The sequence below is a fragment of the Notamacropus eugenii genome, chromosome 2 (genome assembly GCF_028372415.1).
Source record: "Notamacropus eugenii isolate mMacEug1 chromosome 2, mMacEug1.pri_v2, whole genome shotgun sequence".
NCBI lineage: Eukaryota > Metazoa > Chordata > Mammalia > Diprotodontia > Macropodidae > Notamacropus > Notamacropus eugenii.
The window spans coordinates 367,945,843-367,969,936 of NC_092873.1; the positions used below are offsets into that span (position 1 = coordinate 367,945,843).

The 24,094-nt window shown below is 39.4% G+C and overlaps 1 protein-coding gene across 6 annotated transcripts in view; it reads left to right on the forward strand.

Moving 5' to 3' along the window:
• Positions 1-24,094, forward strand: part of ANKFN1 (ankyrin repeat and fibronectin type III domain containing 1) — a 556,807-nt gene that overhangs the window by 89,127 nt on the left and 443,586 nt on the right. Inside the window, exons 1-2 of one of the 6 annotated variants that reach the window (XM_072646758.1) lie at positions 8,342-9,506; positions 15,334-15,442. The exons of 4 other annotated variants lie outside the window; for them this stretch is intronic. In XM_072646758.1, coding sequence (XP_072502859.1) covers positions 15,431-15,442 — 12 coding nt within the window. In that variant the 5' untranslated portion in view covers positions 8,342-9,506; positions 15,334-15,430. Of the gene's footprint in view, positions 1-8,341; positions 9,507-15,333; positions 15,443-24,094 lie in introns of those variants that run through there. One more of the 6 variants, XM_072646757.1, reaches the window with a different exon arrangement.

Sequence of the window (24,094 nt, forward strand, 5' to 3'; positions counted from 1 at the left end):
AGTCAGTATCTGAGGCCATATTTGAACTCATGAAGATGTCTTCTGATTCCTGCCTCAGAGCTCTATCCACTGTGCCATGCAGCTGTCCATGCTAGGTGTTCTAACAGAGGCAAGGAGGTAAGGGCATTGTAGCAATGAGGAACAGACTCTTCGAAGGCACAGATGGGAGATGGAATGTCTTGTATAACGAATACTAAGCTGGCCTATAATTTATAAAAGGGAATATACATTACAAGACTGGCAAGGTAGATTGGAATTAGGTGACAAAAGGCTTTAAATGACACAGAGTACCTAGTACTGACCAAAATGCTGTTGACGAATTGACCAACAGTTCCATATTATTTAGGTGAATAATTTATGGCTTGTGTGGACAAACATACCTCTACCTGCAGGACAGATCTAATATCTCATACTAATTTTGACAGTTATATACATAGTTACTTGACAGCTAGGTGGCATCATAGTTCAGGGAGCCAGGCCTGGAGTCAAAAAGACTCATCATCCTGAGTTCAAATCTAGGCTCAGATACTTACTAGCTGTGTGACCCTTGACAAGTACCTTAACCCTATTGACTTCAGTTTCCTTATCTGCAAAATAAATTGGAGAAGGAAATGGCAAAAATCACATTAATGTCTTTGCCAAGAAAGCCCTAAATGGGGTCACAAAGAGTCAGACATGACTGAACAACAACACAGTTTCTTAAAGTTTTTGAAGCATTTTCCACACATTTTCCTGTTTGAACTTACAACTCTATGATGACAGGTGTTATTAACCCTATTTTATAGGTCATTCAACAAGTATTTATTAAGCTATACTAAGGCAAGGAAACTGAACCTCACATAGATGAAGGGGCTTGCAATGATTACAGCACTAGGACGTGTCAGAGATAAGGTTCAAATTCAGTTTGCTCCAGACTCTGGTGCAATGCTCTTCCCCACTATAGCATAATGCTCTCTATCAAGGAGGTAGAGGTGAACCTGGACTCTTATAGACCATTGTCAATGAAGTACAAGTTCTGAAGGATACTACCCAGAAGGAAAGATGCCAAGTTTGAACCTGGCAACTGACTACATGTCTATTGTCTGTGAAAGAGCCTGCTAAAGTCATCTCCCTAAGACTAAGCAGAAGGAGATGATTTAAATTATCAACATTGCTACTAATTCCAACTCATTATTAAAACATTCAGGGGTTACAAGCTCCATTAGTAGAGCACATACCTATACAGATGGAATTATGAATTCCTAAAAAATTGAAGCAAGGTGGGGAGGGAGAACCAAGGAATTAAAGTTTCCAATTATAATTAATTGAAAGGGATGAGAGAGGGGATGAGCTGATGATGCCATTGGGATGGAAGAGGGGGATGGGAACCCATGAAAATGCTTACTGCCGCTATTCTCTAGGGGCAAAAGTCAGTATCAAAGATCCTTATGCCCAATGGTTTGGGGGCAGGGAGGGACAGTGTAAACAATATTATTCAGGGAAGAATATTATTGCATATAACCCTGGAGCAGGGGTACTTATCCTACATTCATAGACTACCAAGGAGTCTATAGATAGATTTCAAAAGGTCCATGAACACTGATGAAAAAAATCACATCTTTATTTTTACTAACCTCTCACTGAAATTTAGCATTTCTTTCTACTATGATTTCTTTTTTTCTGAGAAGGAGTCCAAAAATCTCACCATTTAAAAAAGGGGAAGAACCTTTGCCCTAGAGAGAGGTGATAGAAAATGTGAGATATGCTCTTATTCACATAGCTTTCAGTAATTTTTCAGTTGTGTCTAACTCTTCATGACCTCATTTGGGGTTTTCTTGGCAAAGACACTGGAGTTATTTGTTATTTTCTTTTTTAGCATATTTTTTACAGATAAGGACACTGAGGCAAACAAGGTTAAGTGACTTGCCCAGGGTCACTCACCTACTAAGTATCTGAGCCCAGATTTGAACTCAGAGAGGTGAGTCTTCCTGACTTCAGGACTAGCACCTTGTCTACCCTTCACATAGCTTAGGGCTCTTTAAAGAGAGGACCCCCTCCATTAAGAAATGTTACTTCAGGACAAGGTATATGAGAAAACTTTTTGTTTTGGTTTTGGTAAGTTATAACATATACTACTCCTTGGTTTCAATCTGATAAAGTAAGTCTGAAATTTTTTATTATTTAGGAGTTAGGGTGGGGAGGGAGAGTAGATTCTGAAGTCTGAACTATGAAGGAGCCATCCTCTGTTTAAATTTTAGCTTATTATTTGTATACTGTATAGAGGTGCCTCTGGATTCTTAAAGATTATGCCAATAATTGGTGAGCATTTAAACAGCACTATAAAGTTTGTAGAGTTTTTTACATAGATTATCTCATTAAATCCTCACAAAAGCCCTGTGAGATAGGTACTACTATTATCCCCATTTTTACAGAAGAGGACAATGAGGTTGAGCAAAGTTAAGCAATTCCCATTGAAGCAAAGAATCTGACAGTACATTCTTGAGAGGCCAGAACTTGGACCTCCCAGTATGGATATTCCCTCCACTGCAATTGATCTATATTTCTAGTTTCAAATCTAGCATGAGACACTTCCATGCTGTGATCCTGGGAAAGTTACTTAACCTCTTCCTGTTCCAATTTTCTCATTTATAAAAGGTGGATAATATAAATACTTACCTTCCAGAGTTGCTGTGAGGATCAGATGAGATAATATTTGTAAAATACTTTGCAAACCTTAAAGTACTATATACATTCTAGGTGTTGTTATTAACAAAATTATTATCATCATTATCATTAATATTAGGAAAAGACATACACATACCAAGAAAAAAATATTATTTCACTTTTCTGGGCCTCACTTTCCTCATGAATTGAGAGAGATTAACCCAGATGATGTAGAGGGGATTTTCCAATCCCAAAATTCTAAGATTTTTAGTTGATAAGACCGGAGGCTTCTCTTTGGAATTTTTTTTTTTATCACCAAAATTGACGATGATAATCAAAATGACAGTGGATAGAAGGTTGGATCTAGAATCAAGAATATTTCAGTTCAGATCTGGCCTCAGACACTACTTGTATGATCTAATGAAAGTCACAACTTTTCTCTGCCTCTTACTCTCCTAGTAAAATAAGAGTAACAACTCACTCATTATTTATATAAGGAAACTGAGTCAAAATGTGGTTAAGTGATTTGCCCATTAATACAAAGCTAGTAAAGGTATGATTCATACACAAGTCTTCTTTCTATACATCTTTCTAGCCCTGGGAAATGTATGAGTTCTATCCATTTGTCTCTAATCATCAGTTTTAAACGCTTGAGATTCCAAGGTCAAGATCATCAGCATTCTTCTGTGTAACTGATCATAGGATCCTAGCTCTGTTGATGGAAAGGACCTCAGAGGTCTTCTAGTTAACTCTTTCGTTTTGCAGGAAAAAAAACTAAGGTCCAGAGAAGTTAATTGACTTGTCTATGATCATGTTGATAGTACCACAGATAGCTGAGCCCAGATTCACACCTAGGTCGTCTGCCTCTGAATTCAGTGCCCTTTCCTTTTTATTACTGATTTTCACCTTTCAAATTCTCCAGGAATGCATTTTTATGGATGTTCTTTTTTTTTGTTGCAATTAATATAAGAACCTTAAGAAGCAATGTGTGGAAAAGTCCTGGAACTTCCGGGAAGAGAGGGCCTCTCCTCATTGAAGGAGCTTGTCATATTGTTTACCATTAAGTTCTTTGGATTTCAACCCAGATTCTCTGGCATCAAATCCTGTACCTTTTCCAGTGAGAGTTGGAATGAGATCTAGGAGGAGAACTGAGAAAGAAAGAATTGCTTTTACCTGATACTATTTGCAGATTTGTTTATAATGTTAAGTGTGGAGTTAGAGAAGGAGGGACAGAATTGTATACATATATAAAAAGAAACTCAATGAACTCTGGAGAAGGGGAGAGACTGTAAATTATAAGTCATTATTATTGACTCACATTTATAAAATCAATATCATGTGATTTCCCAAAATAACATGAACATGTGGACTCTCATTCTCATTGAGGAGAGGGATAGATGGAGGTGATTTTTTTGTCAGTTACAATCAAAGATGTCCCAGAGTCTATGGAGGTAGCTGATGGTACAGTGGATACAGTGCTGGGCTTGGAAGCAGCAAGACTTGAATTAAAATCCAGACTCAAATACTTGTTAACTGTTTGACCCTGGGCAAATCACTTAAACTCTGCTTGCATCAGTTTTCTCAACCATAGAATGGAAAGAATAACAGCAGCTACATCACAGGGTTATTGTGACAATCAAATGAGAAAAATGTTTGTCAAGTGCTTGGCCCAATGCTGGGCGCATAGTAGGGCATTATAGAAATGCGATTTCCCTTCCTTTTCCCCTAGTGCCCTAGAAAACCACCAGCCTCTCCCCCTACCCATGAAGAATATGTAGGTATCCTAGAAATTATTGTTATTTGTTGATTGGAATACTCAAGATGAAAGATCACAATACCATCTAGTTAGAGTTGAAAGAGATCTTAGAAACTGTCTAGGTCTAGACCCATGCTCTCACTTCATAGATAAGAAAACTGAGCCCCAGAGAGGCAATGTGATTTACTCAAAGGTCAAGCGAGAAGGGGATGAGAGAGTCAGGATTCAAATCCAGACCCTCTGACACTGAATCCAGCATTCTTTCAGTCTTGTATTTTCAAAAGCAATGATTTAGCCTAACGGTTGTTATCACCATTCGTTGGAGGCAGTTCTTACATCAATGGGATCACTGATCCATTTGAGGACAGGATTTAGTCTATATGATTGGATATAGATTATAAACTCAGACCGGATACCCCCCCAAGAACTCTTAGAACACTACTATGTAATAACGGAGTAAATTACAGTTGAAATGGACAAGGACATTTTTGGGGGGGGAGGGGGAGGCATTCTTATGGCTATTTTCTTGTATTTACTAAAATAAAAAAGTCATTTTCTGAAATAGAACTTTTGCCTATAGACTTTTTTTAATTGTCGCATATAGGGTGATTTAAAAATAAATAAGAGCACAAAGTTTATATTATTTTAAATGTATATTGTATTTGTCTTCTCAACACTGTGGTTTTGAGTTCTGTGAATAGGATCGTAGTATAGAGCCAGCCTATTAAGCCTCCTGTTTTGGTAAGGAAACTCTGAGCCGGGCTACAATGTTCTATTACATACTGTGTGCTTCCAATATGCTTAGCATTCCATGCTGTAAATGATCATTTGTTGAACAAATTCATGCTTTTATTAGTCAAAATACAGAGAAAACAGAGCCTCCCTGTTTCAAGATATTTGCTAATGCATGGTTAATTATCACATATAGCTTACTATAATTCATTTTACAGGGGGGACCTCCTGCAGGTAACATACTAGCAATTTATGGACCAAAATAGCCTCAGTATACATTAGGACTGTTTCAGAGCCGGGCAGACAGTTGGTGCTTCTAACCCTTCTTACTCCACGTTGCTAATTTGAACAAGGCTTTATTTTTGTATTTGTCAGCAGCGACACTGTAGCATGGTTGTTAAACTTCTCCCAGGCCTAATTAGAGTAGCAATGCTGGCATTCATAATGAAGTTCGTGTCCTGGTTTGGAAGCGGCTGGCCGGCCCGTTACAGTAGCTTCCTGGCAGACGGCAGACGTGGTTGGCAGGTTTAAGGTAGCTGGTGACTACGATATTAAGTGACTGTTGAAATTCATTGACTCCACGGCGGCTAATGTGTCTAGATGACAACAAGTTTACACGGTTCTTTTATGGTTACAGCAAATGGGTCCATTTAAATATTTACTAGGTGATTATGATGATGTGAAATGGAAAAAAAGGGGGGGAGAAGAGAAGCAAAGTACAGTATCGCATGTGTGCCTGTGCCCGCTGTTTACGCGGAGCGGGCGGCGCGATCGCTCAGAATTACAGCATCTTTTCCTCATAAATGTTTATACCATCTTCGGCAGTTATGAATGCTAATTTCTTTGCATTTGTCTATCCCTTCGATTTGCCTGCTCCACTGGCTGGGGGCAGATGGGGGTAGGGGGTGGAGGGTGGAGAGTCTTGTAGGCTTCTTGGGTCCCCAGGATATTTCACTCTGTAGACCAAGTGGCATTTTGATTAGCCAGAGGAAAGTTCGTTTTTGCTGGAACTGAGAAGTCCTTTCTGCTCCCGGAGCTGGAAGGCTGGGGAGAGTGCCGCTACTTGTGCACTCATGTTTAGCATTGACTCAGGCTTGGTGTCCTCCCTTCACATAAAGTTGGCCTCTTATTCCCTGCAGGGCCACTGGTCAAATCTCCTTGGATAGGACAGAGCGACTTGGCTGATTTGGGTGTCTGTCAAGCTTGCAACCTATTTTTTTTTTCCTCTTCTGCCTGCTGTAAACTACTTACTAGAATGCCAGACTATAAATTTTGACAAAAGCAGGAAGGCATCTCCCTAAGGTGTGGGAGCCTTGGGGGTAGGGAGCCCAAAGACTGAAATGAACCACTGAATGTGTGCAGGAAAGGAGGTGTCTACAGGATGCCAAACACCACCTGAAACCAGGCCATGCAGTGAAGAAAATCAGTTCAACCGATCTTTTGACAGCATGGATACAGACTAAACACCAGGTTAACTGATGGGATTTTTTTTTCACTGTTTTCCTGGCAGTTTGGGCTTTATATGGACAACAAAAAATTGTCCATGGCATAGATGGCTATGGGACTAAGAACCCCCAAAGCAGCTAACTAGGTTTCCTTTGTAAAGTAAAGGATATACTTGTGAATTTTATTTTACAGTTATTAAATTTCTACTATATTCAAAGTAGCCTGTTGTAATAGATGAGATGAGGATATAAATAAAGTCAAGTTGAGTTGATCCAGCCTCTGACACTTAACTACTTGTGAGATCTTGGTTAACTCACCTAACCTCTTGAGGCCTCAGGCAACTCAGTAGGATTTCACTAGTAAGTCATACATAGGCTGCTATCTGTGCTGGTAGAGGGAGTTCCCACAAAGAGTTCCATACACTGACAAACTTGCCTTTCTTTTCAGCATTCAGCTGTATGAAAGATATTTGTTTTGTGCTGGGATTACAAAGACAAAATAATCAATTAACCAACTGTATCAGTAAGCACCCCAACATACACAAAGGGGACAGGAGGGGAGGGCTGCTCTCACAGGTTCTTAGATCTGCATTCATAAAAAGAAAGGCAACTTTTGATGGGTTAACAATCACTTTAATTAAGCACATGTATCATTCCTTTAATGAAGCACATATATCATTCTCCTACATCAGGGGAGTCAGCACCCTGAACTTCAAAGAAAATATAGAGAAATCAAAGATGAACAGAAATGGCTTCCTCTGCCTGACTGTTATTAATACATATATCACAAATCAACAGACAGGCCCAACTGTCTGACCATAGTTACCAGAAAGGGAATCACCAGTATCTGGGTTTTCAAAGCCAGGGGGCTCCTTAGTGGCTTCCTAGAGTCTTCATTTGGCCAAACTAACACTCTCAGTCAGTAAGCCCCAAAATAAAACTGCACCTCAGAATCTTTATACACTTTTTATAATCAGAAGGCATCACATCCCTTAAGAACCAGTGCCTCATTAGTAAAAGGTGTGGACCTTCCTACAAATCTTCCTAGGCCCAGCAGTAGGCGGGAAAGAGCCTCTTTAATTACATTCAAATATAGGCATTATACTTCTTATTCTAAAACTAAAAGAGCAAAAAATCCCATTTTGCTTGGCCTCACATCAACTAACCAACAGTCCCAGTCCTCAAAAATGTGTGTATGTCTAGGCATATAATTTCATTGATACAGGGGACTACCACTGATGTAGATCAGTAATTCTTCTACAACTTCTAGGATCCTGAGAGATTAGTCACATAACCAGTATATGTCAGAGATAAGACTTGGACCTAGGTCAGGGGTGGAGAACTTGAGGCCTCAAGGTTACATGTGGCTTTCTAGGTCCTTGGTTGATGCTTTTCAACTGAGTCCAGGTTTTACAGAACAAGTTATTTTATTAAGGAGATATGTTCTTATGATTTGGATTCAGTCAAAAGGTAGCACTTGAGGACCTAGAGGACCATATGAGGCTACAGGTTCTCCTCCCCTGGCCTAGTTCTTTCTGACTCTGACTCGCTCTTTATCCATAATGTCCTATTATCATTCATGTGTCTATGTCAAAAAGTATACATGTGAATATATTAATTTTTTTCTTTTGGGATCTATATACCCATATATATATATATATAGGCTCACACACTTATATGTAGACATATACATATATGTAGATATACATATGTGTGTATATATATATACACACACTTACTTAAAAAATGAACGAATGATTATTAATTAAGTACTTATTATGTGCCAGGATTTGAATTAAGCATTGACGATACAATACAAGCAAGCAGGGCAGTCCCTGCTGCCCTCAAGAAATTTACCTCCTAATCAAAGAGGATACAACATAAAAGGGAGTCCTAACGGGGAAGAGCCAGGTATACACTTTGGAAATATCTGCAAAGTGACATACATGGCAGCCTGGTTCACAGCAGGATAAAGTGAAAGCTTATTAAAGCCCAAAGATTTATACAACAAACGTATTCTATGTCTAGAATGCGCTCTCCCAATTTCTGTCTATGAATGTTTTTCTGTGGATAGCTCAAATGAAACCTCTTCCACAAAGCCAGAGAATCAGAGGATTCATGTTGGAAGGGACCTTAGAGATTATTGAGCCCAACCCTCTTATTTAGGGAGAAAGAAACCAGAAATTTTAAATTATTTGCTCAAGTCTTAAATACTTACCATTGAATCCCTTTAAATAGTGGGCTCTTCTAGAGCATTATAAATGTCATAATTTAATCAACCATAATTTGAGTTAGACACCATTTTTTTTTTGGAATACAGCTAATGCATTAATTATGATCTTCTGGGTTTGGGGTTTGTTTTCATTTTGTTTGTCTTAACAATACCAATTCTAAGGCACCAAGAGGCTGTGAGCTGATTCAGTGGACAGATCCCAGGTCCTTAAAATATAAAGGAAGATGATTGCATTTTATCAAAATGGAAAGCATACCTGCTTTCTACAGGTTGAAGAGGCCATTGTGAAATGTAGCAATGCCAGCCTGCAATGGTTTGATTTCCTTCATGTTGCTGGAAGATATCGGTATTGTTGGAGCAGGACCTGGGAATAATAGAGAAGAAAATGATATTTTAGATAATAAGAGCCACCCTGGGGAAAGGTGTTTGGAAATAGACTGAATCCCTGAGATAACTCCTTATGTGAATTTGCCCCACCAGAGTAGGAGCTGGAGGAAAAAAAGGAAAAAACAAATGCATCTCATTCTTGATGCCCTGTTAAATCAGTTGTTCTGCACCTTGACAGGTGTCATCTGTTTCAGGCAAAAAACAAAAACAAAAAACACATCGATGCGCTGCTTCGCTCAGGGAACAACCCCAGGCTGGAGGCTTTCATGTACTCAGCAGTAACTGCTCAGTGCTCCAACTTGCATGAGTGGTAGGTCTGAAAAATGTAACAAACCCCGCATTTAAATTAAAATTGGCTTCATGGTGTGTGTGAGAGACAGAGAGAGAGAGAGTGAGAGAGAGACTTGCAGCAAAAGCAATAAAAAAAAATCTTAGTTACCACCTTTCCTCCCCTCCCCATATGTTTTTTTCTCTTTGTTTTGATCTGTTTAAGAAATAGCAGGTTTAAAAATGAAATTTTGAAGTAATTTTGTTCTCAGAACTGGCAACATTTATTGCGTGTGTGCAAGCAAGTGTGTGTGTGTGTGTGTGTGTGTGTGTGTGTGTGTGTGTATGCTCTTGTATCCAAAAATGTGTTGCCTACTAATGTATAAAGCCATATTCCATTCTCTGGATTCATTTTCTGACTTCCAGTTTTAGTTCCACACCCCTCCTAGTTTGATTTTTCCTTTTGAGATTCTACTTCTTAATTTTTCCAGGTATTCTTTTGAAGCTGCTTCAGCCATATTTCTCTCTTCTGTATCCTCCTCTTCATTCCCACTGGCAGTCCTCTAAATTAAGCCCTCGTGACTTCTCACCTGGACAATAACAATTGCTTCCTAACTAGCCTCAAAGTATCCAGTTGTCTTACTTCTCCAATCAGTCCCATGCACTGCAGTTTGATTAGACTTCCTAGTGCCTAGGTATGATCAGTCTCTCCACTGCACCAGGACTTCAGATAGCTTGCCATTGTCTGTCAAACAAAATCCAAACCTTTAAGCCTTATGCTCAATGCTTCCCACCACTGGGTTCTGAAACATATTTCAAGGCTTATCTCGTACCATAACTTGCCACTCTAATCTCTGATCCAATTATTGACCATGCCCCAAACACAAGACTATGTTTTTCTTCCTCCATACCTTTCTTTACTCATACTTTTCTCTTTGCCTATAATGCATTCTCCTTATTTCTGTCTTTTGATGTCCTTCAAGAGTCAACTTGATTGCCAACTGAAAACTTTTCTCAACTTCCCCTCCTATCTGGATCACACATTGTTTTCCCCCTGATCTGACCTTATAGCATATGATACTGTGTCATAGATTTTAATTTGTAATATATTAGTCTGGCTATAAATCTTAGAATCATAACTTCATGGAGCTTGAAGGATCAACTAATTCAACTCCCTAATTTTACAGTTGAAAAAACTGAAGTCGAAATCAGTTAAACAACTTGTCTAGAATCACACAGGTTATAAACAGCAGAATCAGTATTTAATGGCACTTTGTCCCCTGTACCACACTGTTTTCATTTTTTCTCCTCCTAATAGATTCTAAGCTCCTTCAAAGGAAGGACTATGTCCTATTTATCTTTGTGTTCTGCTTGGTCTCTAGGACAGTATGCACATTAGAGTCACAGCAGATATGACTGAATCTGGAGTTAAGAAAATCTGAGTTCAAATCCAGCCTCAGATGTTTCCTAATTGTGCTCAGGGCAAGTCACTTCGCCTTTATCTGACTCCGTTTTCTCACATGGAAAATGGGGATAACAATAATACTTTTTTTCCCAAGATAGTTTTTAGGATAAAAATGAGATGTTTGTAAAATCCTTTGCAAACCTTAAAATACTTTAGACATGCTTGACGATGATGATGAGGATGATGATATTTTTAAGGTTGAATTCTAGATTGTTATATCCTGTGGTTTCTAGTAAGGGGGGCTTTATTCAGAGGCTAAGTTGTAGAGTAAGGAATCATAGGTAGGAAGCCAATTAATTAATTCCGGATGCTCCCCAATGTGAACAAGAAAGACTTTAGGGCAAGAGGCCCAGATCAAATATTGTAAGTGACCTTTAGATTTTCTCCAGGCAGTAGAGAAATAGTATAATTGAAGGTCCTGAATTTTTAATGTCATAATTCTTTGAGAAAACATGGGAGGGGACTTCTAGAGTACGAGGCAACACGAAAAGTTGTAGAGGGGCCACAAACGCCAGATCAAAAAAGGATCGCAGATGGATCAGTGATAAAGAGACTGAAATAAGCACCTCTGCCCAGGACAGAAGTGAATTAAATAAAGACAGCTGGGAGTCTGGGAAAGGGGTCCCACAAGGGAAGCCAGTGCAAGTGCCAATGAATAGTTCTAGAGCTGGATCTCAACCTTTGTAGAAGGAAATGTTCACTTTTCATATTTGTCAAAATAATAATAATAATGATATAAAAACAAGAGAGAGAACATGAGAGGAAGTAGAATGTTTGTTTCCTGAGTGTCAATACTCCTAGACTTTCTATTTGGCACCCTGTTTAAAATGATCACTCAGTTTAAATACTGGACACTAGTTTCTTGAACGGAAATCAAATAGTACTTTTAGAGGTAAACATCTTTTAGAGTCAAATCATTTCCCTACCTTAAAACTTATCTTGTTCAATATAAATATCCTCCTGATAATGCTATATTGTAGTGAATCTCAGAATACTACAATCTCCTAGGAATCAAAGATCCAGGTAACCCAAAAGTCAAAGAAGGCTTACAATCAACCAGCACCTTTTCTCCCCCAATGATGACTTATGCTTATGAAGTGAACTGAAGGTTGTTTTTCAATATGTGTTTGATTAACAACGGAGTTTAAACATTTGAATGACAAAAGTGAGGGTTAACAGATGGACGGAGTGCTATATGACTACCCATGAAATGTATAAAGACCTAAATCAAGGCTTCTTAATCTGGGGTTCATGAACTTGTGTGTGTGTGTGTGTGTGTGTGTGTGTGTGTGTGTATGTCTGTGCTCACATACATATATACATGTACAGATATATTTCAAAATAATTGATATCTTTTGTAATTGTATGTTTTACTTTATGCTTTTAAAAATATTCTGAGAAAAGGCCCATAGACTTCACTAGACTGCCATACACACACACACACACACACACACACACACACACACACACACACATGTACGTACATTTAGGACTTAGAGAAAAGCCTCCAACATATTGGATGACTACTTTGCAGATTTTTTTGGAAGAACATGGGGCAAGAATTTCACAGGGTCAGTAGGCATCACCCTACTCTATATACAGCCTAGAGATGTATAGAGACAACCACGTGAGTCCTACCATGTAAACAAAATGTGGAGGTGTGGTGCTTTGCTAAATCCAATAGGTTTGCCAAGATTCAACAAGTCCATTGGTCTTCTACCTTCTTCCACTGATTTACATGAGAACAAATGACATAATAAGGAGAAACCTAGAAAGCATGTCCAGAGACTGTTGATATAAATGGCAGACAAAAAGACTTCAGGGTATTATTGGTAATATCTTCTTCCAGTTCCATGCCTTTACAAAAGAAAGAAGGTATGAAATATGAATAGTTACATAGTCAGTGATAGAAAGACTTTTTTTTTTCAGGAGTCATAAACATACTGGAATAATTGACTCCCTGGCAGGGAGTTGAGTAAGTCTCATGAAGATGTCAGTCAATACACATTTATTAAGTACATATTATGTGCTAGGCACTGTGCTAAGTGCTGGGATTACAAAATGGAGGCAAAAGACAGTGTCTGCCCTCAAGGAGCTCACTCTCTAGTCACATAAACATATTTAGTGAGAAACTTGATGACTTGATTAAGGAGAACATCATGTTGCGTTTTTGAAGAGAGGAGAAAAATAATTTGAAATGATATTATAAAACTACAATTCTTGGCTAGATTTCGAGGATTCAAGGAGAACCAGTGCTCTCTTAGTTTGTTTTGGCTCTTTAAAACTTCTCAGATTTAATAAACATTTATCAAAGCATCTACCATGTGCAAGGCACCAAGCTAAATACAGGGGAAACATTGACAAAGACAATTTAGTACCTTGTCAAGCTTATATTCTACTAGATGGACCACGAGATGAATATGAATCAACATTGTGAAGTGGTAGCCAAAAACAATAAGTAAAGGTGTAAGATCCAGGAAAAAAATGGGGATAATAATGCGTGTTCTCTGCCCTGGTGAGATGCCATGTGGAGTATTGTGTTCCATTCTGGACCCCACATTTTAGGAAGGACTTTGACAACTAATTCCTCCTTGTTGCAACTATGAATTGGTCCAACCATTGTGGAAAACAATTTGGAATTATCTTAAGAAAGTGACTAAAATGACTCAGAGACTCCACTGCTAGACATATGCCTCAGGAAGGTCAATGACAAAAAAGAAAGGTCCTATAAACAGGATATGAACTTGTCTCTCTGGCATTTAACATTCTTCATAGCCTGGCTCTAGCTCATCATTCCAGGCTCATTTTACATCATTATGTCTCATGCACTTGAAGGCCCAGTCAAACTGGCTCATTTCTCTGGCCACCATGCCTTGGCACAGGCTAGCAACTCATCCATCCATCTATCAATCATGTGGCATTTATTAATCACTTATTATATACCAAGTACTGTGTTGGGTCCTGGAGATATGACAAAAATGAAACAATCCTTGGCCTTGGGAAGCTTAGAGTCAGGCTAGATCTAGTACACATATTGGTATAGGCAGGATATGTACAAAATGAATACAAGGTAATGTGAGGCAGGGCACCAGTAGCTGAGGAGTATCAGGAAAGGCTTGATGTAGGAGGTGGTAGAAGAAGAGAAGGGAATAAGTTTTTATTAAATACTTATTATGTGCCAGATATTGTGATATACATACTCCTTACAAATATTATTTCATTTGGTCCTCTTGACAACCCTATGAGGGAGGTGTTATTATCACCCTCATTTTGCAGTTGAGGAAACTGAGACAGACAGAGATTAAGTGGCTTTCCCAGATTCACATGGTTAGTAAATGTCTGAGACCAGATTTGAACTTGGGTCTTTTTGATTCTAGGTCCAGGGCTCTCTCTACTGGACCATCTAGCTTGCCTGTTGCTTCTGGGGAGTCCTAAAGGAGACTAGGAATTCTAAGAGAAGGCAGAGATGAGGAGAGTGCATTCTAGGGAGAGACAGCAGCTTTTGCAAAGGCACAGAGACTGGAATTGAGTATCATTTGTGAGGAACTCTAAGAAGGATAGTTTGACTGGACTATTGAGTATTTGAAGGGGAGTGGTGATGCTGTGAATAGAGTGTTAGGTCTGGAGTCTGGAAGACCTGGGTTCAAAACTGGCCTCAGACATTAGATAGTTGGGGGACCCTGGGCAAGTCATTTAACCTTGTTTGCCTCAGTTTCCTCACCTTTAAATGAGCTGGAAAAAGAACTTGCTAACCACTCCAGTATCTTTGCCAAGAAAACCCCAAATGGGGTCATAAGGAGTCAGACACAACTGAACAACACTATGTAATATGTATATGTAATATAGGCTCGATGTAGTATGTATGTAATAAGGCTAGAAAGGTGGGTTGGGACCAGCCTTAAACGCAGTCAGAAAGACCTGGGATCGAGCCCTGCATCTGGCACCTCCTGGCTACATGACTATGAGAAGGTAATTTAACCTTTCAGGGAGACCCTCAAGCAGCTGAAGTGTTTTGCTGATGTGTTTTGGTGGAAGGAGTGTCCATCCTGGAAGTTCCCCACATTGATCAATAACCACAGTCAAAAACCACCCCCTACACCAATGCTACCATCATTTAGTTTAAAGGCAAATGGTCAACTGTAGGCAAAGTCCCATCTTATCAAATTTGGAATTTCCCCCCAGCCTCCCATACAATTCTAGTAGTTTGGATGCGGGGTGTGATCCACATGCCTCAGAGCTAGTGTTATCTCCATGCCACAGTTCTGACTCATATTTCTCGACCCAAGATAGTACCCCAGACAGTCCAAAAAAGTGAATGCCATATGTTGAGGTCTCCCAATCAGCTATACCCAACATATGAAGGGAAGAGGAAGACAGGCTCATGAAAGTCTTTTTTTCTCTTCAGGAAGGCAAGAGAGAGAACTGTTTCAGAGAAGGACTGGCAACTCTGGAGGGATGATTGAAGGAGAATGTGATGGGCTCCCATTTTTCTGGAGAATGGAATGAGGGATAAGGTTGGACATCAAGAACATCTTGACTCAATGGATATCATGAGAGTGTTAGAGCTGGAAGCAATCTTATGGATCATGTACTCTAATCTCCATTATTTTCAGAAGAGGGAACTAGAGAAAAAGGTGGACTTGAGGCCACTCTAGGTCCTCAAGTCATGGCCTTTTGACTGAATTCAAACTTCACTGAACAAATTCCCTTGAGAAAAGAATTTGTTCTGTAAAACTTGTACTCAGTCAAGAGGCTGCACTCAAGGACCTAGAAGGCCACATGTGGCCTTGAGGTTACAGGGTTCCACACCCCTGAGTACTAGAGCACTAAGAAGTTAAGTCATTTTCCTGGAGTACCATAGCCAGAATGTGTCAGAGATAGCACTTGAATCCAGGTCTTCCTGACTTTAAGGCCATCCTTCTATCCACTGTGCTTCTGCTTATGGTGGGTTTAGCAGATCTATTGAATCATCATTAAAGGGTCATTGCCAACTTTGAGGGAAGCCATAGACCCCTCCTTAACTTGTTTTATTCAACATTCTTGTCCATAACTTAGATGAAGGCATATATGACATGCCTATTAAGTATGCAAATGATACAAAGTCTGGAGGAACAATAATAGAGGACATATTCCAGGCTTGCAAAGGCTTCATCAAGCTAGAACTATAGACCCAAACAAAGAAACTGTAACTGAATAAAGATAAATGTAAAATTCTAACATAAACTCAAAAAAATCAACCTTACAAGTACAAGGTGAGGCATAGCTAGGTAACTTTTCCTCTGAAAGTCATTTTGGGGAACAAGATAAGATCATGAAGTCAAATAAGTCACCAGTGTGATCTGGCTAAAAACATTAATTCTGTTCAAGCCTGTCCTAGGAAAGGCATAGGGTTCCAATAAGGGAAGTGATAGTGCTCTTGTATTCTGCCCTATTCAAAACACATGTAGAGAACTGTGCTTAGAGGTACATATCCCAATGTCAGAAATACATTGCAAAGCAAGGGACTATGCAAAAAAGGATGTTAAAGATGACTGAAGACAAAAGGATGATCTGGATGACCAGGGGACTGGAGACTGTTACCCATAAGAGTTGATTAAAGGAACTAAGGATGTTTCACCTGGAAAATAGAAGGCTTAGTTGGGGGGTAATAGGGACTTTCACATATTGGAAGGGCTGTGACAAAGAAGAGATTCTAGATTTTTCACTCTTGGCTCAAGAGGACAGAATGGGGAGTCATGGATAGAAGTTTCAGGAAGGCAGATTTTTAGCTTGTTTTAAAAGGAAAAACTCCTTAAAAATTAGTGAAGCTGACACGGAGGGAGTAGATTCCTTTAAAGCAAAAATTTTCAAGTGGAGGTTGGATAACCAGCTGTCATCATGATTGTAGAGGGTTTTCTTGGTGAAGTATAGATTAAATCAGATGATTTTGAGTGTCTCTTCTAGGTCTGAAATTCCATGATTCTATGGGGCTAAGTCTTTGTGTATTTAACATTTCTTAGTTATGCGAAAGGTGTCTGGAGATTACCACATTACTGGGTTTGCCTGAAAATAGACAGAGTACAAAGGACTACACCCAGATTAACATAAGGATGGCTCTTTTCCCCCTTCTCCCCATTCCATCCCGCTTGAAGATAGAATAGAGAAGGCTTTGGATTTAAATTCAAAGGACTAGCTCTGCCATCAACCACCTGTATGACATTAGACAAGTCACTCAACTTCCTCTTATGTTAGCTGGGTGATTCAGTGGATAGAGCTCCAAACTTGAAGACAGGAAGACCTGAGTTCAAATGTAGCTTCAGGCACATTCTAGTTGTATGAACTTGGACAAGTCAGTTAACTACCAATCTGCTTCAGTTGTCTATTCTCTAAAACAGAATTATCATAGCCTCTACCTCCCAGGCTTGCTATGGGGATCAAATGACATAATATTTGTAAAGCATTTTGTAAAACTTTAAAGTTGTATGTAAATGCTAGCTATTATCACCACCACCACCACCACCACCACCACCATCATCATCATCATCATCATCATCATCATCATCATCATCATCATCATCATCATCTATAAAATGAGGTGCTGGACTAGATGGCTTCTGAGGTCCCTTCCAGCTCTGGAGTTATGGAACCAAAGATTCAAACAATCTTCTGCAATTGGAAACATGTAAAGAGGATTCATACACCAAACTGGAGTTTGGCCTGGATGAATTAAAGTCTCTTCTGACTTTGAGATTCTGATTCTTTGATTACCAATGACTTCACTTTACTCTGTAGGGTGAAGGATGACTATAAGATGAATTATCTCTGTGAAGCGAGCTAAGGATTCTGGGTAAAGAAACAGTCTGGATAATTCTGAACCAAGGTTCTCTTTCTTCTCTCTCCTCATCCCCTGCCATCTGGTTTCTACCTTCTCTACTCTAAAGAATCTGTCCTGTCCAAAGTTGCCTACTCCAATTTAATCATGAAATCTGGCAACAAATTGTTAAGTTTCTTCTCCTTGGTCTTTGCAGCACTTATTTCTTTAAACCACACTTTTGACTATCTCCTCCTTCAGCTTCCATTCCTTCCAGATTCCTACTGATTTCTTCTGGCTTAAACAAAACTTGGTACCTTTCACCAACTAGTACTGCCCAAATTAATCCTATGTGTCTCTGAGCCACAGTGCAGGTCACCTCGGTGCCTTGTGTTCTCAGCTATCTTTGTGAAAATGCATGTGTTGGTATCTCAAATAGGAAGGCAGGGTGATCTGGGAGATGGACTTGGTCTCAGGAAGACCTAGATTGACATATAGCTTGTGTGACAATAGGCAAGTCTCAACCCCTCTGAGCCTTAGGTTCTCGTCTATAAAAATGGCATAATAGTATCAGAATTGTTGTAAGGCTAAAATGAGATAGTGTCTGTAAAGTACCTTATAAACCTTTAAGGTGTTATGTAAATGTAATGTATTATTATTAATCAACAAACATTTACAAATGTCCTACATTATGCCATGCTCTTTGCTCAGAATCCAAAGACAGGAGTAAAATAGTTTTCTATTTCATTCTATCCAGGTAAATAGCAGGCGTTCTATGCATTTTATCCAGGTAAATAGCAAGTATACAATATGTATATACAAAATATATACAAAGAAAAAACAAGGTGTTGTTCAAGGCACTGATAGCTGGCACGTGGTGGGGAAGGGGAGAGGATAACGAAAGGTGGTATTGAGTTGTGCTCATAAGGAAAGGAGAGATTCTCAGATGTAGAGGTAAAGGAGGAGCTGATACCAGAAATGGGGAAGAGTTGGTGTAAAGACAGAGACGAGATTTGGAGTGCTGTGTGTGAGCAGCAGTAAGAAAGCAGTTTAGATGGATCTTGGTGGGAGGAAAAGGATGTCATGTAATAAGCCTGGAAAGGGAGACTGCAGCTAGGTTATAAAGGTCATTAAATGCCAAGCAAAAGAGTTTCTATTTGATCTTGAAGGTCCTTGGTATTTGGTTTTATTACTTGTTGTTCTTACTATCAGTATATTTCAAATTCTTAATATTGCCTGCCACAGTGCCTTGAATGTTGTTAGCCTTTGATACATAGTTCATTGATAGTAAATGCCCTTCTCTAGTCTCCCAAAATGACCTCTCCATTTCACTGGGTAATCTGTGGTCCCCCAACCCCCTTTGCACAACCTTTGTCTTGGCTCCTAGTCCTGATGACATCAGCTTTTTTCATGGGTTGGTTTGAATGGGCTCCCAGAGCATCTATGGTACCTATCTTGATCTCCATCTCTGAATACTACAGCTATCAGGGATTGCGGATCCTGGGAGCCTGACAAGAAACACATTCCATAGACCAAGTCACCCTAAGCCAATCCCACCAGTACAATTCTTCCAGCTTGCTGACAGCTGGGTGGTTGCTTTCCAAGTCTCTAATACATATAGCCATAAGTCCTTTAAGGAGGAGTTGGGAAGGTCTTGGTGGATGGTAAGTTGGACGTCCCTCTTTTTTTTTTTTTCACAGGCATATGTGATTGACATTTGATTACATAAAGTGGTCTGAGGTACTATCTTGGTCACATGGCCGATAGCCTGGCAGGACAGTGAAGTCATGAACCATGACAAGGTGAAGGGTTCAGCAACCCATTCGAAGCCTGTCCAAACCCACATAGAAATAATAAGTATGGATTTCCTGTGTTTGGAAGGACAACAAGAATGCACGGGAAGAAATCTCCAGAACTAGCTGCCTGGAGCTTTGGAAAGAGTGGGAGGTTTGAGAAAGGGATAATATGAAGAGTAGAGTTTTCTTCATTCTTTGTACTTATGTTCCCAGCACCTAAGTGTCTGGCACATGTAAGAGCTTAATAAATAGTTATCAATTTATTATATTGGTACAAAATTGTACTGTTTATAAAGTGAATTAAATACTTTGTCCCATTTGATTCTCACAGTGACCTTATGGAGGTTAATGTCATCCCAATCATATAGATGGGGAAAATGACTCGGAGAGCTTGTATACTTTGTCCAAGCTTTTAGTGCTAGCATTTAAAAGAATTGGGCCTTGAACTCAGATCTTTGGACTCTAAAATCAGTACTCTTAACTTTCATTTAGAGATGATATTTTTGGAAGGGATGCTAAGATAGAATTGCAGACTTTTTTGAGCAAGTGAGCTACAGCCCAATATATTTTCCCCAAACAAAAACATTACAACAATAATGTGAGATTTCTTCTTCCTGAAATCTTTGGTGCTTCTGGTCTTTTCCCCACTCCTTGTTTTCCTTATTACTCACTTCCTGACTCCCTCCCCTCTGATTATGCTTTCCTTGGGGGTTGGATATCAAAGCATCTCAGCCTCCTCCTACACTGGGCAAATCAGAGTTCACCAGCCTAGGTCTCTCCCTCAACTGACTTTTGGGTGGTCAGAATTGGCCTCAGTGGGATGCCTTGCTCTTTCCCTTAGGTTTGGTGGAGTACTAACTAACTCCCCTCAGACACAGCATCCTGTAACCTGTCCCACTCACTCTATTTCTTAATTCTTTGGCCCAACACTAGCAATTCAGTTTTGTAGCATTGATGCATTGCAGCATTCCAGGATGGTAACTCCTGAAAAACTTTCTCCTGAAAGGCTGTGGCCAAGCTAGCTGTTGAGATCCAGGCAAATTTCTACAGCCTGAAGTCAGGGTCTCTGTATTGCTGGAAAGAGAAAAGTAGGAAACAGGTGCACAGATGGTTTTGATGTAAACCTGTGCTATGTCCTTGGGTCTGCTAATACAGCCTCACTACTGGTAGTGTGGCAGGGGGGAGGGGTACTGAGTGAGCACTCAGGGTCAGAGAGCAGAGTTTTTGGGTTTCAGGGCTTTTCTTTTTAATCTCCTTTTGAATGTCAGGTGCCTTAGACCATGGAAATTTCTGAAGTTTCTTTATCTTTAGCACATAATTTTTGTTATGGAGAAATTGTAAGGATAGGAAAAATGTCTAGCTTACCTTCTTGTTACTTATATAATCCAGGACTCTAGAAAAATAATATGAACTCAGGGTGCTCCCTCTAAGGAGATAGCACTCAGTATCTGGACAACCTTTGACCTCAATGCAATAACATACTAGCTATTTGATTAACTCAGTCCCTTAATTTCTTTGGGTTTTCATTACCTCTTCTCCAAAATGAAAAGTTTGGGCTTAATGACAGCCAATATGATCGATCCTACAGTCTCTGACAATTCACTATTTTATGCTAAAGAGAAATCTAAATAGCTTCATCTTAGTGGCATGAATGATTATTTGGCTCTCCCATAAGTATAATCCCATGAAGCAGGTGCTACAAGGCACTTAGAATTTGGTCAGACATTGAAAACTCCAAGATCAAACACTGTGTCCTGGGCTGTTCCAGTTGTCTTGACTTTTGTCTTGGCAATCAACTTTGATGACTGGAAGAGAGAGTGAAACTGGTGACTTTATGCCTTATTTAAATCCAATTCCCGTGCAAGCCAAGGCATCACACTGTGATGTCATTGGTCCTCTTCAAAAGTAGAGGATAAACAGCAAGAATGTTCACTATGTTAAGCTTTTTTTTTTTAGTGTTAGTCATTTCACAGAGGTCTGGGACGTAGAAACTCATTTTGGAGACCTGGATAGAAATGACAAGTTGAAATATGTTTGGTGAGGATGTTTTCTCCAATGAAAGACTTCAACATTGAGGCCAAACATCAGTACTTCTTCCCCATACATAAATCACTCCTCATAAGCATGCTCCACTGTTGATGAGCACCTCATGCCACATTCATAGGTACATAATTTTCTGTAAGAGAAAACCTGACAGAATCAGTTCCTAAGAAAATATTGGATGAACTTTAAGAAAGTTTCTCTGACCTTCATGTTTTTCATCTGTCTATCCTGAATCTTGAAGCTGGGCCCAAAGGTTTGAAGAAAAGAGTATATCTATGCTTGGAGTTTTATTGAATAAATGAATGAATGAAAAGCATTTATAAAGTGTTTAATATGTGCCAAAGACTAATGAAACTCTGGGGATAAAAATATAAAAATAAGAGGGCCCCCACTCTCAATGTTCTTTCATTTTAATGGAGGCGAGTGGTGGCCAGGGGAGGGAATTAGATTCAGAAAGATCACAAAGGTGTCAAGTGGGATAATAGACACTCGATTGTCCTGCTTTTTCCAAAAAAAAAAAAAATGGATTCATATAAGTAAAGATTTCCTAACAATTAGAGCTATTGACAAAAGGAATGGGTTTTCCCTCAGTGGAGTTCTTCACTAAGGATCTAGATAAATTTTCAGAGAAGATTCTTTTTCAGCTACTGCTTAGATTAGATAAGCAATGGGTTTCATTCCAGTGCTGAGATTCTGTGATTCAGAGGATGCTAGGTGAAGCAGTAGATAGAGCACTGGACTTGAAGTCAGAAAGACTTGAGTTTAAAATCTGGCCTCAGCCATTTACTAGCTCATTACCCTGGGGAACTTATTTAACTTCTGTTTTCTCAGTTTTCTTGACTGTAAAACGTGGATAATAATAACACCTGCCCCCCAGGGTTACTTAGAGGATCAAATGAGATAATAATTGTAAAGCACTTAGCATGATGCCTGGCACATAGTAGGCATTAATAAATCTTTGTTTCCTTCCATGCATTCATGAGACAGAACTAGAAAGGATCATCTACTCTAATCCTCTCATTTTTTTTTGATGATGAAAGTAAGATCTGGAGAGAAGAAATGACCAACGCGAGGTCATAGAAGTAGCATGCAGCAGAGCCAGAATTAAACAAAACCCAGTACTCCCATCATTAGTTGAACTAGTAATAACACCTTTAAATGAAAGGGATCAGTTACTTGGTCAGTCTATAAAACAAATCCATTGAAATTAGATTTTAACATCTGTTATCTGGCATGGGGTTTCTTACAGTGCAATGCTTTTCCTAATTATATTTTTTATTAAAATTGGCTTCCTTTGCTACTCACTAAGTGTAGATTGAGACGAAGAACAGGAATGGCTCTGTGGAACTGGGAACTCAGCCTGAGATTAAAAATCTGTCACACATATAGGCATAGAGAGTCAAGAAGTGATTTTATTTAAAATTAGTCATTAAATTATATTATTCATTCCACCACCACCCCCTGCCACTCCCAGATAGATTCCTAGACCTGGTCCCTGAAGATTAGAGGATGTGTGTGTGTGTGTGTGTGTGTGTGTGTGTGTGTGTGTGTGTGTGTGTGTGTGTGTGTATGTTAGGTAGGAGAGAAGGGGCTGTAATTTGCATAGACCTAAAGTACTTTGGCAGGAATCCAAACCTTCTCTCTAAGTCTCCATCAACTGAAGTTAATCTGGAAGGTGGACAAGAAGCCTGTACACGCCCATTTAAACCACAAGCCCTCTTGGCATTCTAAGAAGCATGGGCTCCAGTGGTGCAAATAACTGGATATTTGGTTTGGGTCCTTTTCCCCCAAAAGCAAAGAGATGATTCTTTTTTTTTTCCTAGGGAGGCAGGAGGAGGAAATGGATAAAAATATTTACATAGCGACCACCTAGGCCAGGTTAAAAAACTCCTGTTCCAGGTGTGAAGCTTCAGCCAAGCAAATCTCTCTCTCTCAATCTCTCTCTCTCTCTCTCTCTCTCTCTCTCTCTCTCTCTCTCTCTCTCTCTCTCTCTCTCTCTCTCTCTCTCTCTCTTTCTCTCTCTCTTTCTCTTTCTCTTTCCCTTTCTCTCTCTCAGTATACAAGGAGCTATCTGAGACATCAATCCCTGAAGTAGTTCCAATGACCACTACTACGCTCTCCTGCTTTTCCATCACCTCACTTTATAAACAACAAACACCCTATCCACTTGTTTCAAGCACAGTGTTTTTTTAAGTGTCTTTTTTATCTCTTTTTTTTAAGTTGTGAGAGTGTTAGATGATTTGTTGCCTCCCTGACTGGGAAACATTTATTACAGCTGCTTAATCTTTCCCTTGTCCTTAGTACAGCTTGATCCGTGCTACATAAGAGCTGAATCTTTACTTTGGCAGGAAAACCAAGCTGCTCATACTACAGGATAGAGTGCTTTTAATTTTAATCAGCCAGATCATTAGGTACCTAGGCAGGTGACAATGGCAGGTAAGGAATATTTATTATATCGAAGCACCCAAAGTAAACTTTGTGAATGATGAAACAAAAGAAACACAAGACACTGTCCCTGGCTTTTAAGGGTTTCCAAT